Below are 17,008 nucleotides of genomic sequence, written 5' to 3' on the forward strand. Positions count from 1 at the left end.
TCTAGAAATTTATAGTAAATTCCAGACTCATTATGTATGCTGATGTAATGGTCTATTTATAGACAGGGTGGGTATATATAGGGGAGTTGTTCAGCACTGAGTTCAGATCGGAGATCTTGTTGAATTGTATTGGAGTAGTGGAATTGTACCGCGTTATTGTACTTGATGTTTGCAGAGTATAATAATACCAGTACCAGTTGAAACCTCATCTGTTGGCTTCGTGTTCGTATTTTATCATCGCCGCCAGGGAAGTCTTTCTGTTACTGTTGCCATTTTGGTATTTGAACCATCACACCTGTACTATACCAATTACGGTAATATTACGTTGTGTGTGACAAACGTTCAAATTTAGTAACTCGAATTTTTATTATCAATTAACCTAACTTTGAATTGCTAATTTCTGACTGTTTTGAGACATTGCTAAATATGCCGTCATATGGGATATGTGACAGAATTGCTGAATATGGAAATTTTTTTATGGTACATTGCTTAATATGGAATATTATAGTACAATGTTCTTATGTCATATATATAACAGTCTGTCAGGAAGACAAACAGAAGGATGGTTTGTGTTTGATGAACCAGATCAGGACAAAAGTTTTCAGCAAAATGATTATCGTCTTTGCATCAAGACAGAAGTTCAAGGCAAAAATTCATATTCCAATGTTTCATTTCACAAACTTTTTTCATTCATTTGAAACATGTGCAACAATTTTTTTTGAAATATTACAATCTTTTGAAAAACAAATAACCTCTGTCTTATGAATCAATGTCTACATTTTATTCTCTGATCAAAGTCAGATGTTCAGGTGATTAACATACTCAAAAATTCTCACACCACAATGCATTCAATTTCAGGTAATATGTACAAAACAATTACTGTAAAATTTACGAGATTTGTAGAAATAAAATTCATGTTATTTGTTCTTATTAATCACAACTTTTTGTTATGAAAGTTGTGCTTTTATGGCATAGGAGCATCTGCCACTGATTGGTTCAAGTCCTATAATTTTAAAAGAAAACCAAATTATTTTGGTGAAATGTCCCAAGTTTGCGGCATTTCAAGCTTTTCTTCCATTTTCATCAATGATCTCCCACTGTGCTTCAAAGACTTCTTTCGACATGTTTCTTCAGCTCGTATATCAATTCGTAGTTTCAAAATTTGGGGTGGGGGTGAGGGAACAAGTTAAAAATTGATCTGTGATTCAGATATTTTGTAAACATTAATGAGAAGCTGCTAAACGACCTATACACCATCTGAAAGCTTACGCATGACAAATATGGTAGTGCTTAAGGCATACAAATCTTTGTCTCTGCGATTACCTCGTGGCAAATTTTGCTATTGTGTTTTCCGACTAATACTTTTTTTAAAAACTTTGAATTACACAAATGAACAAGGAATATCACAGATAGCTGTAGGCGAGACAATCGTGTTTTTCTTTTACTTTATCTGCTTTTGTTTTCTAGCTACAACCTGATAACCAGACGTGCTATAACAAGGCATTGTTTAGGCTCTATGGTCAAACCAACAGAGTTATTTTTGTGGTGAGCACGACGAGTGCAAGGTGTTCTGCATATAATACAAAGTGGGAATGCAACTTTAAATGAACAGATTCCAGGTGATGTAGACGGCAATTTCACATGCAATGCATTATGTAATTTTCTCATCAGGTCGCTTTCATCATATTGAGAATCTTTCTACAATATCACTAGATATAATCTTGGATCACCTGCTTATATGTTGTGAATTCAAGCAGGCCATACTGCCACCAATATTCTGAAAGTTGCTTTAATTCTTTGCAATATTATTCACGAGCCAAAAATTTTGTTGCAAGAGAAATTTCTGAGGTTCCGCGACATGGAAAGTGTGCGACTTTCGCTGAATTTTTTCTTTTACAAATGGCATAAAAACCTAGCAGAGAAAATTAAACAATACCTTGGCCTTGTTCACATGGCAACACGACATTAGAATAATAATGGCAATATACAATAATTCAACCTGATTCAAAACATGATTATCAAACTGTTTTAAGAACTCAACTTTAAATCCCATTTGACAATCAATCAGGGTCAGTGGGAAACTAGGCAGTCTGTATAATCTAGATCATTTTAACTACCCATTCGTGCACAAAACCAGTCTCAGAATTACTACATGTAGATGCATTAGATGTGACAGAGAAAAGACGATATACGTCAAATCAGTTTTGATCACTGGGCTTGTGCTGTATTTGTGATTCTCGGATGAGCAACATTTCACTTGAATATTTATTATGATTCAACTTTCATCACAAATCTTCCATACATGATGATTTTCACATTATTCTCAATTTTAAAATGAAATTTAATTTAAGATGTATAAAAAAATCTACATGCTGTAGTTTCACAGTAATTATATGCATCTACAAGTGGTGGTGTCTAAATTGAACTTTGTGGATGAATTGTGGATTCTAATAGTGACAAGCAATGGTATTCTGAATGAATAACATATTAATGTGAAAATCCCCCTGACTGCATATTTGTATGTTTATTGAGGATGTCAAGTATACTACACAAATTAGCTTTGAAGTAGAATTCCAATTCTTGTTTTAGATGTAACCTTGCAAATAGTATGGTTAATAATTGTGAATACACGACAAACTGTACAATTCTCAACTTGTATCTCAAACCACAGAAAACGGGCTTTCTAGTTTGTCATCACAACCAGCCATAAGACCAATGTTCATGACTACAATTGACCAATATTCTAGATACTAACTAAAGTACTATGCAGTGCTACCTTATTAAAGGAGAACCTTCCAAACCCAGGGATTGTACCAAAGAATCATGGGACACTATTGTTTATGTTGTTTATAAAGTTAATCTATCTTTTGTTATCCATTGTAATTTTAATCCAGAAAGTAAATTTGTTATGAGATTAGGCTTAACTGTAAGTGCTCCTTTAACCTTTAAACTACGATACCGGTAACGGTAACATGCAAAATTTATTTATTGGGATTTACATTATAGTAAAATATGTTACGTGATACTTAGAAATATCATCGTCATTTATCAGGCAGCTTGTGGGATGGGGTAGGATTAAACATACATGTAAACATAACACAGAGGGTCGTCTCAGTGCAGTCTTTAAATGACTTGTATTTCTTGAATTCTTCAATTACCCATTGAATAAATCAATAATGTGACCACCTAAGTGACTCAATATTCAGTACTCAGAAAAGAGTAACAAAACTTATGACATACACTCACCATAAAATAATAATATGTGAAAATGACCTGTTTGTGAAAAAACATTTTACATAAATTAGCTGAACGAGCAGGCAGCTAAGTCAGGAGATGAATTTACTGGCCATATTATAGTTAATAAAAAAAAAACGAGGTTAAATAACGCAATAGCCAATAAAACTGGTAATTCCTCTATAAATAATGTATAATAAAGTTTATATTCGTGGTTGTATCCTCTGTTTGTAAATTCCAGCCAACACAAGAGCTGCTTGGTATATCATGTCCCTACGACTGACCCCAGTGAAGGCGAAATGCCAATCCGTATGGGATATATATGGAAAGTGCTGTTCAATTATTTCACCGACAGTTATTGAAAGTCCTGACCATCTTAAGCTGTAATCAGATGGGGTTCTCTCCTGCGCTTGTAACACGTATTCTATAGGTACAGGTGTTGCCTGTGTGAATGTCTCTAACTTGATACCGTTACAAGGATCATCCAGTACTAAACAACCGATATCAAACCATCTGAAAGAAAACCAACACACAAACAAAATAAATTTAATGTTGTATTCAAAGAGGATTAAGGAAATATTCAAAGATTTAACCCAATCCCAAAGAATGCATCTTGTTCGAGTGTAAAAACTAGTTTGTTTGCACAAAAATCAAACACACAGAATTAAACAACCGCCAATTTTTAATAATTGAAAAAATTTTGTTTTCATAAACAAAAGAAGCAAGTGTTGAGATTTGGCATGAATGAGGTGCACATGTTTCTAATAAGGAATAAATGTTAATGAATTCATAACACGTTCAAACACCTCCATACATTCTTTTACGGACAGATGAACCCTATTGTTTTCGGAGACAGAGAATGTAAAATAATTTTCAATTCAGTTTTGAAATGAAGAATTTACATTCATGGCTTGCATAATCTTTTCAAAGATTTAAACAGACTTTCTGATATTTCAAAAATCATAAAAACCTCTAAATGTTATAATTTTTTTCACAAAATTCTTTATAAATTTTTTTTTAAATGTTCAATACGTGAATTTATTTTTGAATAGTCACAAAAATTGACTTTGACATTCAAAAAGATAAATTATCACACTTACTTATCAGGAAGAAGTTCGGCGATAAAATTTTCAACAGAGACAGCTGGTTGTTTTTCATGCATCTGTGAATTCCGCCGAAGATTTTCTATTCTTTCTTCCGCTCCTTTTAGTCCGGCTGCATAGCCTTCAACTTGTGGTGCTATGTTCGGTTGAGATGGTTGCCCGGTTACTGTTGCATGACCGAAAACTTTTTGAAACGCATCTCTAACTGCAGATACCTTGACCTCTTTATCTGATGTTACCACAATGTCCACGTCACCTCCGGATTCTGCAATAATAACATTTATGTGAGACAAATCTGGTCTCAGTATTATAAAGTACAAGCTAAACAGTGTTGCTTGCCACCAACTAAAGTTTGAACATGAAAACTCTGAAACTGCGTTCAATAAAACAGAATGGCCACCAGTCAGCCATTTTGAATCTGATTTGAAAAACAAAATGCATCAAGGCCCCATAATATCCAATGTATGTACAAGTGAATCCATACATACACGATTGAGATCCGATTCCGGAAAGGCAGAAATGCTCGATTTTGATGAATTTTTAACAAAAATGGCCGCCATTTGGCCATCTTGAATCGAATCATGAATTGAAAAAAGATTTTGTTACTTACTAATTATTGGTGCCATACCAGGGTCTAAAGCAGTAATCATAGATTCAACTGAGCTCTAAAAATGAAACAAATGAATACTATATTCACACACACACACACACTACTGGCTTATGGCTTTTGTCAGGCACAGTAAGCAATGCAGGGCATTCTGTGGAAAGTTTAATTCTAGATACCAAATTTGCTCTATTTGTAGGGTATACCTTTACGTAAACGACAGAGATGATCCACTATACATTAACTATTGGTTCATATGAGCTTCTACTGGAGATTTTAAAAAGGACAAACATAGTTTCTGATCAAAATCTACAGCTTGAGTCAACACCTTCATGTTGATTTTTTATACATCTTGCATCTACAGACACTATTACCTATTCTGAAAATCTTAAAATGAAAAAAAACACACACTCTACCTTGGTTTTCTCGGCCACTTTTTGCACAATAGAACTGCCTTTGAACCATCCCCACATACCACCTTCAGCATTGGCTTCTTGATGTTGTTCAAGCATTGGAGGTGGATATGAAATACCACTCTCTACTGTAAGCTGTGTCGATGCACTGCTTTCATATGGTGATTGCATAGGTACGGGTGGTGGCACTGCCATCTGTAACCATGGAGATACTAGAGTCAATGCAAATCCACCTGTAAGATTGTGCGTGATTGGCTAACCAACCCAACTCAAAAACCTAATAGACCAATCGGAGAGCAGCTTGTTTGTTGATAGGTTTTTTCAACATATCAAATTCTATCTTCTACCGGTCATTGGTAGCATAGTGGTTGTTGCATCAGACTCATGGACGGTAGACCTAGATACAAATCTTACCTTAGGCTGAACATCAAATGGGTCAATCCCAACCCTGGGTGAGTGTGAACAGAATTAATAGGAAGGCCTATTCCACTGGCCAAGATTCATTCACTACGATTTTAGGGGTTCAACCTAGCCTGGTTGACGCCAGGATAGCTGATTAAAATTGCCATTTGATAGGAAGATGGCCACACAGCCCTGTCATGTAGTCCCAAACATGAATATAAGTTCTGAGGCAAAAATGAACTATGAATCAACACTAGCACTTGCAATTTACACTTACAAAACAAAAGTCAAGGAAGACAACAATGGCATTCAATGTCCGGAACTGTCGCCTGGCGCAAAAATAATTTAAAAAAAAAAAAAAAAAATCTATTTCGTATATATGCCTCAACTTGTAAGTATGTAGATTATCTCTGGAAGGTAAATATAAGCCAAAACACTGTTTACAAATGGCTAAACATCAACCAGAACACCCCAGAGCAGAAGTAAACACTCTTGAATACTTGATCACTGCAGTAGAACAGTCTACAAAACTTAATAACTAAAAATGTGACAAACAACCAACCCCCCCCCCCCCCCCACTCTCTAGTTTCAAGTGAAATGTTTGCATAAAACCTTTTATTCGATAAATAATTCCTAGTTGGAACCCTTTCTAAGAAGCAGACGCATGTAACTGGTATTACGGCGAAAGGATTGAATAATGCTGGATTCAACATTTGATTAACACTTTGCAAGACTGGGAGCTGCACATTTGTGTGGCGCTGTCAGTGTGTGAAGAAATGAGAAAAATAATTGCTTGGAGAGGACAAATTTGTAAAATTACCTCATTCACAGCATTAACTGGAAACTCTGGATACTGCATTTCACCATACTGCTGTACATTGCTAACATTAAGATCCTCAGCTGCTGGTCCTGGCTGATCCCGAAGAGATGGTTCCACAGGTGGAGATGGTGTGAAGATGTGAGGCTGGTCAGTGGGATCTGACTGGGACAATGTTGGACCAGTAGGAACAGTAGGCATTGGCCCAGACAGACTTAAAACTGATTGAACAGGTGGGTTCACCATGGAAACAGCTGAAAAAATAATAGATTGAAGAGAAAAGCTTGAAGCAAAGATAAAATGTAGAAGTAGATGCATCAAACACAATAGAAGAACTGCATAATTCATAGAGATAGCAGACATTATGACTAGTTTCGAAAATTATGTTAGATTGATGGTTTCAATTTTCTTGTACTATGAACTGATACAACGATGTCCATCTGACACAAAGACGATAATCCAACAAAGGCTACCTCATGTGATCTATGGCAGGTAAGAAGGCAGACAACGGCCACCTCATGTGATCAAAGGCAGGTAAGAAGGCAGAAAATGGCTACCTCATGTGATCAACGGCAGGTAAGAAGGCAGACAACGGCTACCTCATGTGATCAACGGCAGGTAAGAAGGCAGACAACGGCTACCTCATGTGATCAACGGCAGGTAAGAATGCTGACAACGGCTACCTCATGTGATCAACCGCAGGTTATAAGGCAGACAACAGCTACCTCATGTGATCAACGGCAGGTAATAAGGCAGACAACGGCTACCTCATTTGATCAACGGCAGGTAAGAATGCAGACAACGGCTACCTCATGTGATCAACGGCAGGTAAGAAGGCAGACAACGGCTACCTCATGTGATCAACGGCAGGTAAGAATGCAGACAACGGCTACCTCATGTGATCAACGGCAGGTAATAAGGCAGACAACGGCTACCTCATGTGATCAACGACAGGTAAGGAGGAAGATCTTAAGCAGTATATAGTAGGTAGGTTCTCAATTTCATGCAACAGATATGCAATATGCCACATCACATATTCAATTTTCTGCATCACACATGCAATTCACTGCATTTATATGCATTTTATGACATCACACATGCAATTTTGCGTCGTATGTAATTTCTTGCATCAAATGTGAAATTTACTGCAACACACACACAATTTGAAGCAGCAAATGTTCAATTTGCTGAATCACTGGCTAAATACAACATCACATATAATTTGCTGCCTCATAAGCAATTTACTGAATCACACATGCAATTAGCTGCATTACACATGCAATATGCTGCATCACATGCAAGGAAGAAGACAGTTACCTGCATCAGTTGAAGTATCAGATTCAGAGGTAGATGAAGGTAAAGTAGATGCAGGAGACAAGACGGGTGGTGGTGGTGATGACTGAGGTGGAGACGATGATGATGTCTCACCTGGCTCATTCAAATGCTCCTCAAAACTATTTGTCTCTTCCATCATCTTGACCCACTAATTTACAGATCAAACCTGTAAATATACAGCTATATAAATATAATATAAAATTGCATGAAATTTTCTGATCACTTAGTGGGGGATCTGTGAAAATAGATACACATGTGTGCGAATAAATAACTATTCAAATGAACATGAATGAATAATATATTCATGTCAAAGTGAAAATAAATAAACAGTCCCTGAAGAGTAAAACCGATATGTAATTCCGTAAACTCACCATCACGCAACTCCAAGAATGGCGGAATTTGTAAAGCCTTTGCAACTTAAAATGAAAGAGATTCAAATCTATATGTATTTCAATTATTTCTGGATGTCATGTCCGGCCATTCATTTTGAAAAGCTATGAACAAAATAGCTATGTTGTTTTAATTGTGTTATTGGAAGTCTAAGTACTAAGTTATATAGTAGATAATATTTTGGAATCGTTGTTCTTAGTAGCTATTAAAAATAGCTATTAAAAATAGAAAACAAAACATTTACGTTTTGGATACTACACCAATCGTCTACCTTGGAGATTTTAACATTCATTTTAATAAGCCAGACAATCGTGACACCTGCAGATTTCTGGAACTTTTAAAAATGCATGATTTAGTGCAGCTAGTAGACAAACCTACCCATCGTTCTGGTAACATTTTGGATTTAATTATTACCCGTGAGAATATTGTGTTATCATTGGAAGTGAACCAGGCCGCAGCAATCTCTGATCACTATCCCATTTTCTTTAGTTTGTCAAATCATCATGATAATACATCAAATCGTACCAAAATTACTTATCGCAGCTTCAAGAACTTTGATAGGGATAATTTCGCATCTGATCTACTCGAATCTGGGTGTACTAGAACAGTTGACCAGGTAGATTCTACAGCTAAGTTACGTATTTTCAACACTGCTGTATCGGAAACGCTTGACAAACATGCCCCCATGAAGGAGAAGACTGTTCACGTTCGTGTGGCCGAGCCGTGGATAAATGTTGATATTTACCACGCCCGCACTGAACGCCGTAAAGCTGAACGGACGTGGCGGCGAACTGGTTTAACTGTCCATCGCCAAATATACAAATCTAAACGAAATAAAGTTAATGATCTTATTGATGTATCACGTAGGAGTTATTTCGCTGATAAGATCGCGGATTGTAATGGTGACCAAAGAAAACTGTTTTCCATCGTAAATGGTCTTCTAGGCTCGACAAATAATTTGAATGCGTTGCCGATTCACGATAACAAAATAAATTTAGCGAATCGTTTTAGCATGTTTTTCGTGGATAAGATTAAGAAAATCAATCAAGGACTAAATCTAAATTTATTGAATGGAAACCGTTTTAACGAACTGCACAAGTTCTCTGGTGATGAATTGAAATGTTTTGAACCAGCCACGGAGGATGAAATAATTAAAATTATAAAAAAATCGTCGTCGGCTTCGTGCGATTTGGACTGTTTACCCACTAATATATTAAAAGATGAAAAGATCCTTTCTATCCTGCTTTCACCTATAACAGATATCATAAATGAATCACTTCGCACTGGAAGTGTTCCTGAGAAAATGAAATGTGCGCTGATTAAACCTCTGCTCAAGAAAGCATCGTTGGATTCAAACATGCTGAAAAATTATCGACCGATTTCTAATTTGTCTTTTATATCTAAAGTCCTTGAACGTGTCGTTGCATCCAGAGTGAAACAACATTTAGAGAATTATTCGTTGTATGAAGAGTTTCAATCAGCGTATCGGACCGCACATAGCACTGAAACGGCTCTTTTGCGGGTCGCTAACGATGTACTATGCAGTATTGATAATTCTAAGAATTCAGTTGCTCTCGTACTTTTGGATCTTTCAGCCGCTTTTGATACTGTGAATCACAGGATTCTCATCGATAGGTTGAGATCAAATTTTGGTTTAAATGGTCTCATCATCAAATGGTTTGAGTCGTATTTGAGTAACCGCATTCAAAAAGTGAAAATTGGAAATGTATTTTCTGATATGACGTCTATATTAGTAACCGGTGTTCCACAGGGCTCCGTCTTAGGGCCATTATTGTTCTCAATGTACATGCGTCCATTGGGCGAGTTATTGCGACGTCACGGCGTAAAATATCATTTTTACGCCGATGACACACAGATTTATTTATCGGTTTCTGAAGATGATCAAATTCGCGCCCGGGTGATACTTCAGACATGTATTCAAGATGTTAGCGATTGGATGTCTTGTAATTTCCTACTTTTGAATGTGTCGAAAACTGAATTTGTGTGCATGTCGTCTCGGAGATTCTCACAAGACTCGTGTCCTTTGTCTAGTATCGCAATTGGTGAAGAATTGGTTAGTGCTTCGTCAAGTGCTAGAAACTTAGGTGTCTTGTTTGATTCGCAGCTATCTATGGAAACACACATTTCTACTATTTGTAGATCTGGATATTCCCATCTAAGAAATATTAATCGTATTCGTAAATCATTATCCCAATCTGATACTGAAAAGTTGGTACATGCTTTCATATCTTCTCGCTTAGACAGCTGTAATTCATTATTGTCTGGTCTCCCTGTAACTAAGATAAAACCTCTTATTCGTGTACAAAATGCAGCAGCCCGCCTTGTCACTCGTGCTCGAAAATATGACCACATTACAGACATTTTTATTAAACTTCATTGGTTACCAGTTGTACAAAGAATCAATTTCAAATTACTTTTACTAGTGTATAAATCTTTGTATGGTTTTGCCCCAAATTATCTATGTGAATTAATCGAATTTTATGTACCGAGTCGTAGTTTAAGATCTGAATCGAAGTTTCTTATTAAAACTCGTCAGATGTGTAGTAAAAAGTCCAAGGTGTTATACAAAGACCGTGCTTTTGAAAATTTAGGTCCTAAACTTTTTAATGAATTACCTCTGTCTGTTCGTTCTAGTCCTTCAGTAGACATTTTTAAATCCAGACTGAAAACGCACTTATTTAAATGTGCTTTTAATATTTGACTGATTGTTTATTGTATCAGCGCCTTTGATCTTCATATGTTGGAATTGTTGCGCTTAATTAAATAGAGTTATTATTATTATTAATGACACGTCCCCGTTCCGTTCATATTTGAGTGACATATACATTCAAAGCAGATCATGACCAAAATGCACCTGCATATGTACAACACATTGTACTAAATCTGAACAAAATCCATCCATGCATGACTGAGATCCGGTTCTGGAATTGTGAAAATACGTGATTTTGATGCATTTTCGGCCTTAAAATGGCCATCATTCCACTATTGTTAAGCAGATCATGAAACAAATGCACATATCTATTTGTGACATGATGTACCATGTGTGTGTGAAGTTTGAACTTGATCAATCCAGACATGTCTTGGATACGGATCCAGAACTGAATTCTTTAACAAAATGGCCGCCAGTCGGCCATTTCGAACTTGATCCGAAAAAAAAAAGATGTGCATCAAGGTCCTATTATGTTTAATGTATGTACCAAATTTGAACAAAATCCATCCATGCATAACTGAGATACGGGTCCGGAATGGTGAAAATGTGCGATTTCAATGCATTTTCGGCCTTAAAGCGGCCGCCATTTGGCTATCGTTAATGAGATCATGATACAAATGCACATACATATTTGTGACATGATGTACCTTGTGTGTGTGAAGTTTGAACTCGATCAATCCAAGCATGTCTCGGATACGGATCCAGAACTGAATTCTTTAAAACAAAATGGCCGCCAGTCGGCTATTTCGAACTTGATCCGAAAAAAAAAATGACGTGCATCAAGGTCCTATTATGTTTAATGTATGTACCAAGTTTGAATGAAATCCGTCCATGCATAACTGAGATCCGGGTCCGGAATGGTGAAAATGTGCGATTTCAATGCAGTTTCGGCCTTAAAGCGGCCGCCATTTGGCTATCGTTAATGAGATCATGAAACAAATACACATACATATTTGTGACATGATGTACCTTGTGTGTGTGAAGTTTGAACTTGATCAATCCAGACATGTCTCGGATACGGATCCAGAACTGAATTCTTTAAAACAAAATGGCCGCCAGTCGGCTATTTCGAACTTGATCCGAAAAAAAAAATGACGTGCATCAAGGTCCTATTATGTTTAATGTCTGTACCAAATTTGAATGAAATTCGTCCATGCATAACTGAGATCCGGGTCCGGAATGGTGAAAATGTACGATTTCAATGCATTTTCGGCCTTAAAGCGGCCCCCATTTGGCTATCGTTAATGAGATCATGAAACAAATGCACATACATATTTGTGACATGATGTACCTTGTGTGTGTGAAGTTTGAACTTGATCAATCCAGACATGTCTCGGATACGGATCCAGAACTGAATTCTTTAAAACAAAATGGCCGCCAGTCGGCCATTTCGAACTTGATCCGAAAAAAAAAATGACGTGCATCAAGGTCCTATTATGTTTAATGTATGTACCAAATTTGAATGAAATCCGTCCATGCATAACTGAGATCCGGGTCCGGAATGGTGAAAATGTGCGATTTCAATGCATTTTCGGCCTTAAAGCGGCCGCCATTTGGCTATCGTTAATGAGATCATGAAACAAATGCACATACATATTTGTGACATGATGTACCTTGTGTGTGTGAAGTTTGAACTCGATCAGTCCAAACATGTCTCAGATACGGATCCAGAACTGAATTCTTTAAAACAAAATGGCCGCCAGTCGGCCATTTCGAACCCGATCCAAAAAAAAAATGACGTGCATCAAGGTCCTATTATGTTTAATGTATGTACCGAATTTGAACGAAATCCGTCCATGCATAACTGAGATCCGGGTCCGGAATGGTGAAAATGTGCGATTTTGATGCATTTTCGGCCTTAAAATGGCCGCTATTCGGCTATCGTTAATCAGATCATGAAAAAAATGCATGTGCATATGTCCCATATAATGTGTGATGTATGAGTGAAGTTTGAACTTAATCGGTCCATGCATGTTCGAGATACAGGTGATCACGGACGCACGGACGCACACAGGGCAAAACATAAGTCCCCGTTTTCGGACTGCGTCCGAACGGGGACTAAAAATGATTGAGAGGCTTCCTTGGGTGTTGAACAGATCGTGTCCTTTCAAAGCAAATAATAGTGTGGAGTAAGATACATAGCATACAAAATCAACAATTTGGGTTGAAATATCTGTGTACTCAATAAACAGGTAGGTGGATCATGTATTACATTTCCCATGATGCAATAGTGGGATTCAGAGACGCAGTTTAACAAAAGCAGTATAAACAATTGGCACACATAACTAAGTCCACAGCTCTTTTAATGTCTGCCTTTAGTCTTTGTGATGGTATTTCAGTCATTTCAGAAACATTTGACTTGAGTCACACAAATGTGCGACGCCAAATGGTTTACTGAAACAGTAGCATGTTAATTTGTTTATCGTTTGTTACTATTGTTTACATTGTTACCAGTTATTAGTATTTGTGTTATTGTGCTGTTTTTTTATTTCCTTTAAAGCGTGGTAATCATCGCGCTGCGCATGTTCGACATTTGTGTTGATAAACATTGATTTTTCCACAATCCAATGCGCTCTTCAAATAGAAATCACAAGTATGAGGTTTGACCTTGGCGCGACTTGTACTGATTACCTCCGGTGACTCCTTCTATACCTTCCAATCACATGAAAATTACCGAATTAAAGCTTGGAAACGTGTCAGTTCGTACTCGTTGATCTGCGCAACAGTCAAAGACGCCATCTTTGTTTATATGAGACCCATATATCTTGCACATGCGCAGCACGCTGACTACCGCGCTTTAACATTTGACTCCATTTTCATACAACTTGCATTCAAATAGGAATTGCATTTCGTCTTCAATCTCATTTTGATTGCAAGCAGTGCACTTTATACTACTGCAAAGTATTTTTTTGTATCGCCCTTTTTCTATTTCTAAATTATGTCCACCAATTCTTAACTATGTTAATACTGCCCTATGTTTTGCATTTGTTATCATTGATAGATAATTTTCATACTGGTAATTCTTTTTTTTCAGTCTATATGTAACACAGCTTATTCTTTTGGTTTGTATTTTTAATTACATTTTGGATCATCATGCATTTTTTCTTGACTGTTTCAAATATTTTTTGAGTTTGTTGTAAATTATGTTGATTAGATTGGTGTTGCACTTTGAATCATTTTTCCCCACCAAAGTCTTATCTATTTCCGAATAGCGCAAAATGCTTTTGATATCAGATACCCAGTTAAGTTTGCCTTTACAATCCATCTCTATCGTAAGTTTATATGCTTCATGTACTATGAGGTTATTACGAGGATACTGCAAAGTATGCATGAAGAGGAAGTATCGACTGGCTCGCACTGTATTCTTCCCAGAAATACATCATGGGAATGCCAAAATCCAAAACGCTTTATATAGAACAGATTTAGTGAACTTTTTGTGTGGGGTCTGGTCAAACCCTAGGGCAGCCATGTTTGTTTTCTAGCCATGTTTGTTTAGAGGACGCTTATGCGCGTAATCGTTCCACATTTGGAATTTTGCGTTTCCTATTATATGGTAGGATGAAAATACCCAGTGCAATACCGCAAAATTACGGGGCACACTGTAAATTATAGCGTTACGGTGACAGATGTATAATAATAGTTTTTATTTCTAGCCAATATTTCAACATCTGTTTTATACTAGCAAAACTAGTTATTGGCCTTACAGTTTAAATTTTTTACGGAATTTCTTCATTGGTAGCCCCTCGTAATACACAAACACTCGTTCAAATTTCGCTGCAATAGATCAGGATAGGCCTAACAATACTATCAATATTGTAGATATGTTTGGAATATTGTTTTCGAAGTATAGTAATGGTTTTATTTTAAAGAGAGCTTTAATCCTCCGCTGTGGCCGAATTTTGAGCCATATTGTCACGATCGAGGGTCAATCATGACTGTCACGGTCAGCTGTGCGCGTATGTCTGCAGCTGTGACAGTTCGAATCCGAACATAACGATATCACACAGCGATCAACTTCATTTTACAATTACATTGCATAAGGGTCAACATGGTAATTCATTTACGAGTACTTCCCTGTAGAGTTGTATTTATTAGCTTCGGATCGTCGCAAATATTCACAAACCAATGTCATTGACGCCCAAGACTTGTGTTTTTCCATTAACAGAAGCATTATCAGACAATGCACTATCAGTTGTATACACACATTTACAATACGACACACACACGCCAGCGATTTCTCTCGAATACTGAGTGCAATGTTACGCCAAAAAATAATAAACAGGTTTTGAACTCACCAATACAGAATCTCTGTGAGCAAAATGTCCGCCAACTTGTGACGTCATGATGCCACGTTTCTATCAACTGACCTGAGTAGTGCCATCAACGGTAGTCAAATTTGTACATTTGTTTTTAATCAAAACGCACAGGAGTTGAACTATAATTTTCACATTTTGGATACAAATTCGATCCGATAGTACTGGTACTAGATAGAATTGAGCAGATTATATGAAATTACACAGTAGAAACAATCTGGATTTGAATAACTGAGTAGGTACAAAAATGGTGTAAAGTCACATTTTCCAGGGGAGTGTTTCCAACACAGCAGTTCTTTACATTGCAAATTATATAAATAAAATAAGTCTTATTACACATACTGTAAAATGACTAATTTTCACTGGGTTTAAATTTCACTGATTTACCATTTCAGGCATATTCAGTAGGTTTTAAATTCACGGTTTCGTCATTTAGATAATGTGTTCTATGCTAAATTTTACATATTCACTGTGTTTTAATTTAGCGCATTTTCCCAGTCAGCGAAATAAGCTAAATTAAAACCCAGTGAATAATTACCCCCTTTACAGTAACTAGCATGATTTTATCCAGCTATTCAATGTGGTGCCTACAACAAGGCCTATTTCTGATACAGAGTTTTTTCACAGCTGAAACATTCTCACAAAAGTTACCTGCAATAATAGTCAAACATCCTGGGAAGTACTGAGTACCGGTAAGTAAGTAAGTACTGAGTTGTTGTGATTTTTAGTCTCAGCTCAAACGAAAACAGATTTATGGATTGACCTTCATTTATTTGTATCCTGCAGTATCTCACACATGCTTGGTATGATCCAGTTAAAACTCCACACATACATCAGTTCATGATGGCCGAATAGCAGCCATTAAAAATATGCATCAAAATTACCCATCAGATTTGGTTTAAACTTGGGACATACATTAAACACAATAGGACCTTGACACATTTTATTTTTTAAGTTCAAAATAGCTGACTGGCAGTCATTGTTTTAAAGAATGCAGTTCCAGATTTATGTGAAAACCAGGACCAGTTTTTCATGCACACACACACATCATATATGACATATACAGATGCATTCGTTTCATGATTCAATTCATACTGATGAATGGCAGTCACAGTTTGATTAATGTTGAAAAAGTTCAGCTGGGCATATATGCACATTATTTGTCATTCAAGTTCAAAGTTTAACATGGTATAACAATCGAATAATATTGGAAATTATGGCTATTTATTAGGCAACAATACCTCATAAGTGCTAGGATGTGTTCAGGGGTCATGCATAAGGGCAGAGAAATAAAGAAAATACTGTAAAATTACTAATTTTCACTGGGTTTAAATTTCGCTGATTAACCATTTCAGGCATATTCAGTTGGTTTTAAATTCACGGTTTTATCATTTAGATAATGTGTTCTATGCTCAATTTTACATATTCACTGGGTTTTAATTTAGCGCATTTTCCAGTCAGCGAAATAAGCAAAATTAAAACCCTGTGAATAATTAACCCCTTCACAGTATGATCTTGTGCTTCCACTCTGATAACAGACTATGAATTGCAGACTTCATTTATAAGAAAAACAGATTTGGAAGGTGACAACAAGTTGGTAATGGATGATGAAAGTGATAACTGGGTGGAGGCCTTGAGATGTGGAATCAATCAGGATAGAGCATAA

General features: G+C 36.6%; 2 protein-coding genes across 3 annotated transcripts; one reads left to right on the forward strand and one right to left on the reverse strand.

Annotated features, from left to right (window-relative positions):
• Positions 1–759: 759 nt before the first annotated feature.
• Positions 760–15,388, reverse strand: LOC100377507 (protein PRRC1-like). 2 transcript variants are annotated; one of them, XM_085507052.1, is made up of 7 exons: positions 15,325–15,388; positions 8,002–8,074; positions 6,577–6,827; positions 5,358–5,549; positions 4,948–5,002; positions 4,335–4,602; positions 760–3,747 (listed from the first exon to the last, which is right to left on the reverse strand). In XM_085507052.1, exons 2-7 carry the CDS (start codon positions 8,045–8,047, stop codon positions 3,438–3,440), a joined length of 1,122 nt encoding a protein of 373 aa, XP_085363178.1. In that variant the 5' UTR covers positions 8,048–8,074; positions 15,325–15,388; the 3' UTR covers positions 760–3,437. The 2 variants fall into 2 exon arrangements, with proteins under 2 accessions (XP_085363178.1, XP_085363177.1); XM_085507051.1 differs by having other exon boundaries at positions 7,891–8,074.
• On the forward strand, positions 8,642–17,008 carry LOC146735073 (uncharacterized). The gene is made up of 2 exons (XM_085507353.1): positions 8,642–9,842; positions 16,881–17,008. Exons 1-2 carry the CDS (start codon positions 8,642–8,644, stop codon positions 17,006–17,008), a joined length of 1,329 nt encoding a protein of 442 aa, XP_085363479.1.

This window comes from Saccoglossus kowalevskii, chromosome 13, assembly GCF_978046115.1.
Source record: "Saccoglossus kowalevskii chromosome 13, keSacKowa6.1, whole genome shotgun sequence".
In the NCBI taxonomy this organism is placed as follows: Eukaryota; Metazoa; Hemichordata; class Enteropneusta; family Harrimaniidae; genus Saccoglossus; species Saccoglossus kowalevskii.

Excerpts from the sequence above, each read along its gene's own strand:
- LOC146735073 (XM_085507353.1), top strand. The coding sequence starts at position 8,642 with ATGCATGATTTAGTGCAGCTAGTAGACAAACCTACCCATCGTTCTGGT. Across the intron at positions 9,843-16,880 it reads CGCTAACGATGTACTATGCA|ACTATGAATTGCAGACTTCA; the intron begins GTATTGATAATT and ends CTCTGATAACAG.
- LOC100377507 (XM_085507051.1), bottom strand. The coding sequence starts at position 8,047 with ATGATGGAAGAGACAAATAGTTTTGAGGAGCATTTGAATGAGCCAGGT. Across the intron at positions 4,603-4,947 it reads TGGTATGGCACCAATAATTA|AATCCGGAGGTGACGTGGAC; the intron begins GTAAGTAACAAA and ends TTATTATTGCAG. Across the intron at positions 3,748-4,334 it reads GCCGAACTTCTTCCTGATAA|ATGGTTTGATATCGGTTGTT; the intron begins GTAAGTGTGATA and ends GTTTTCTTTCAG.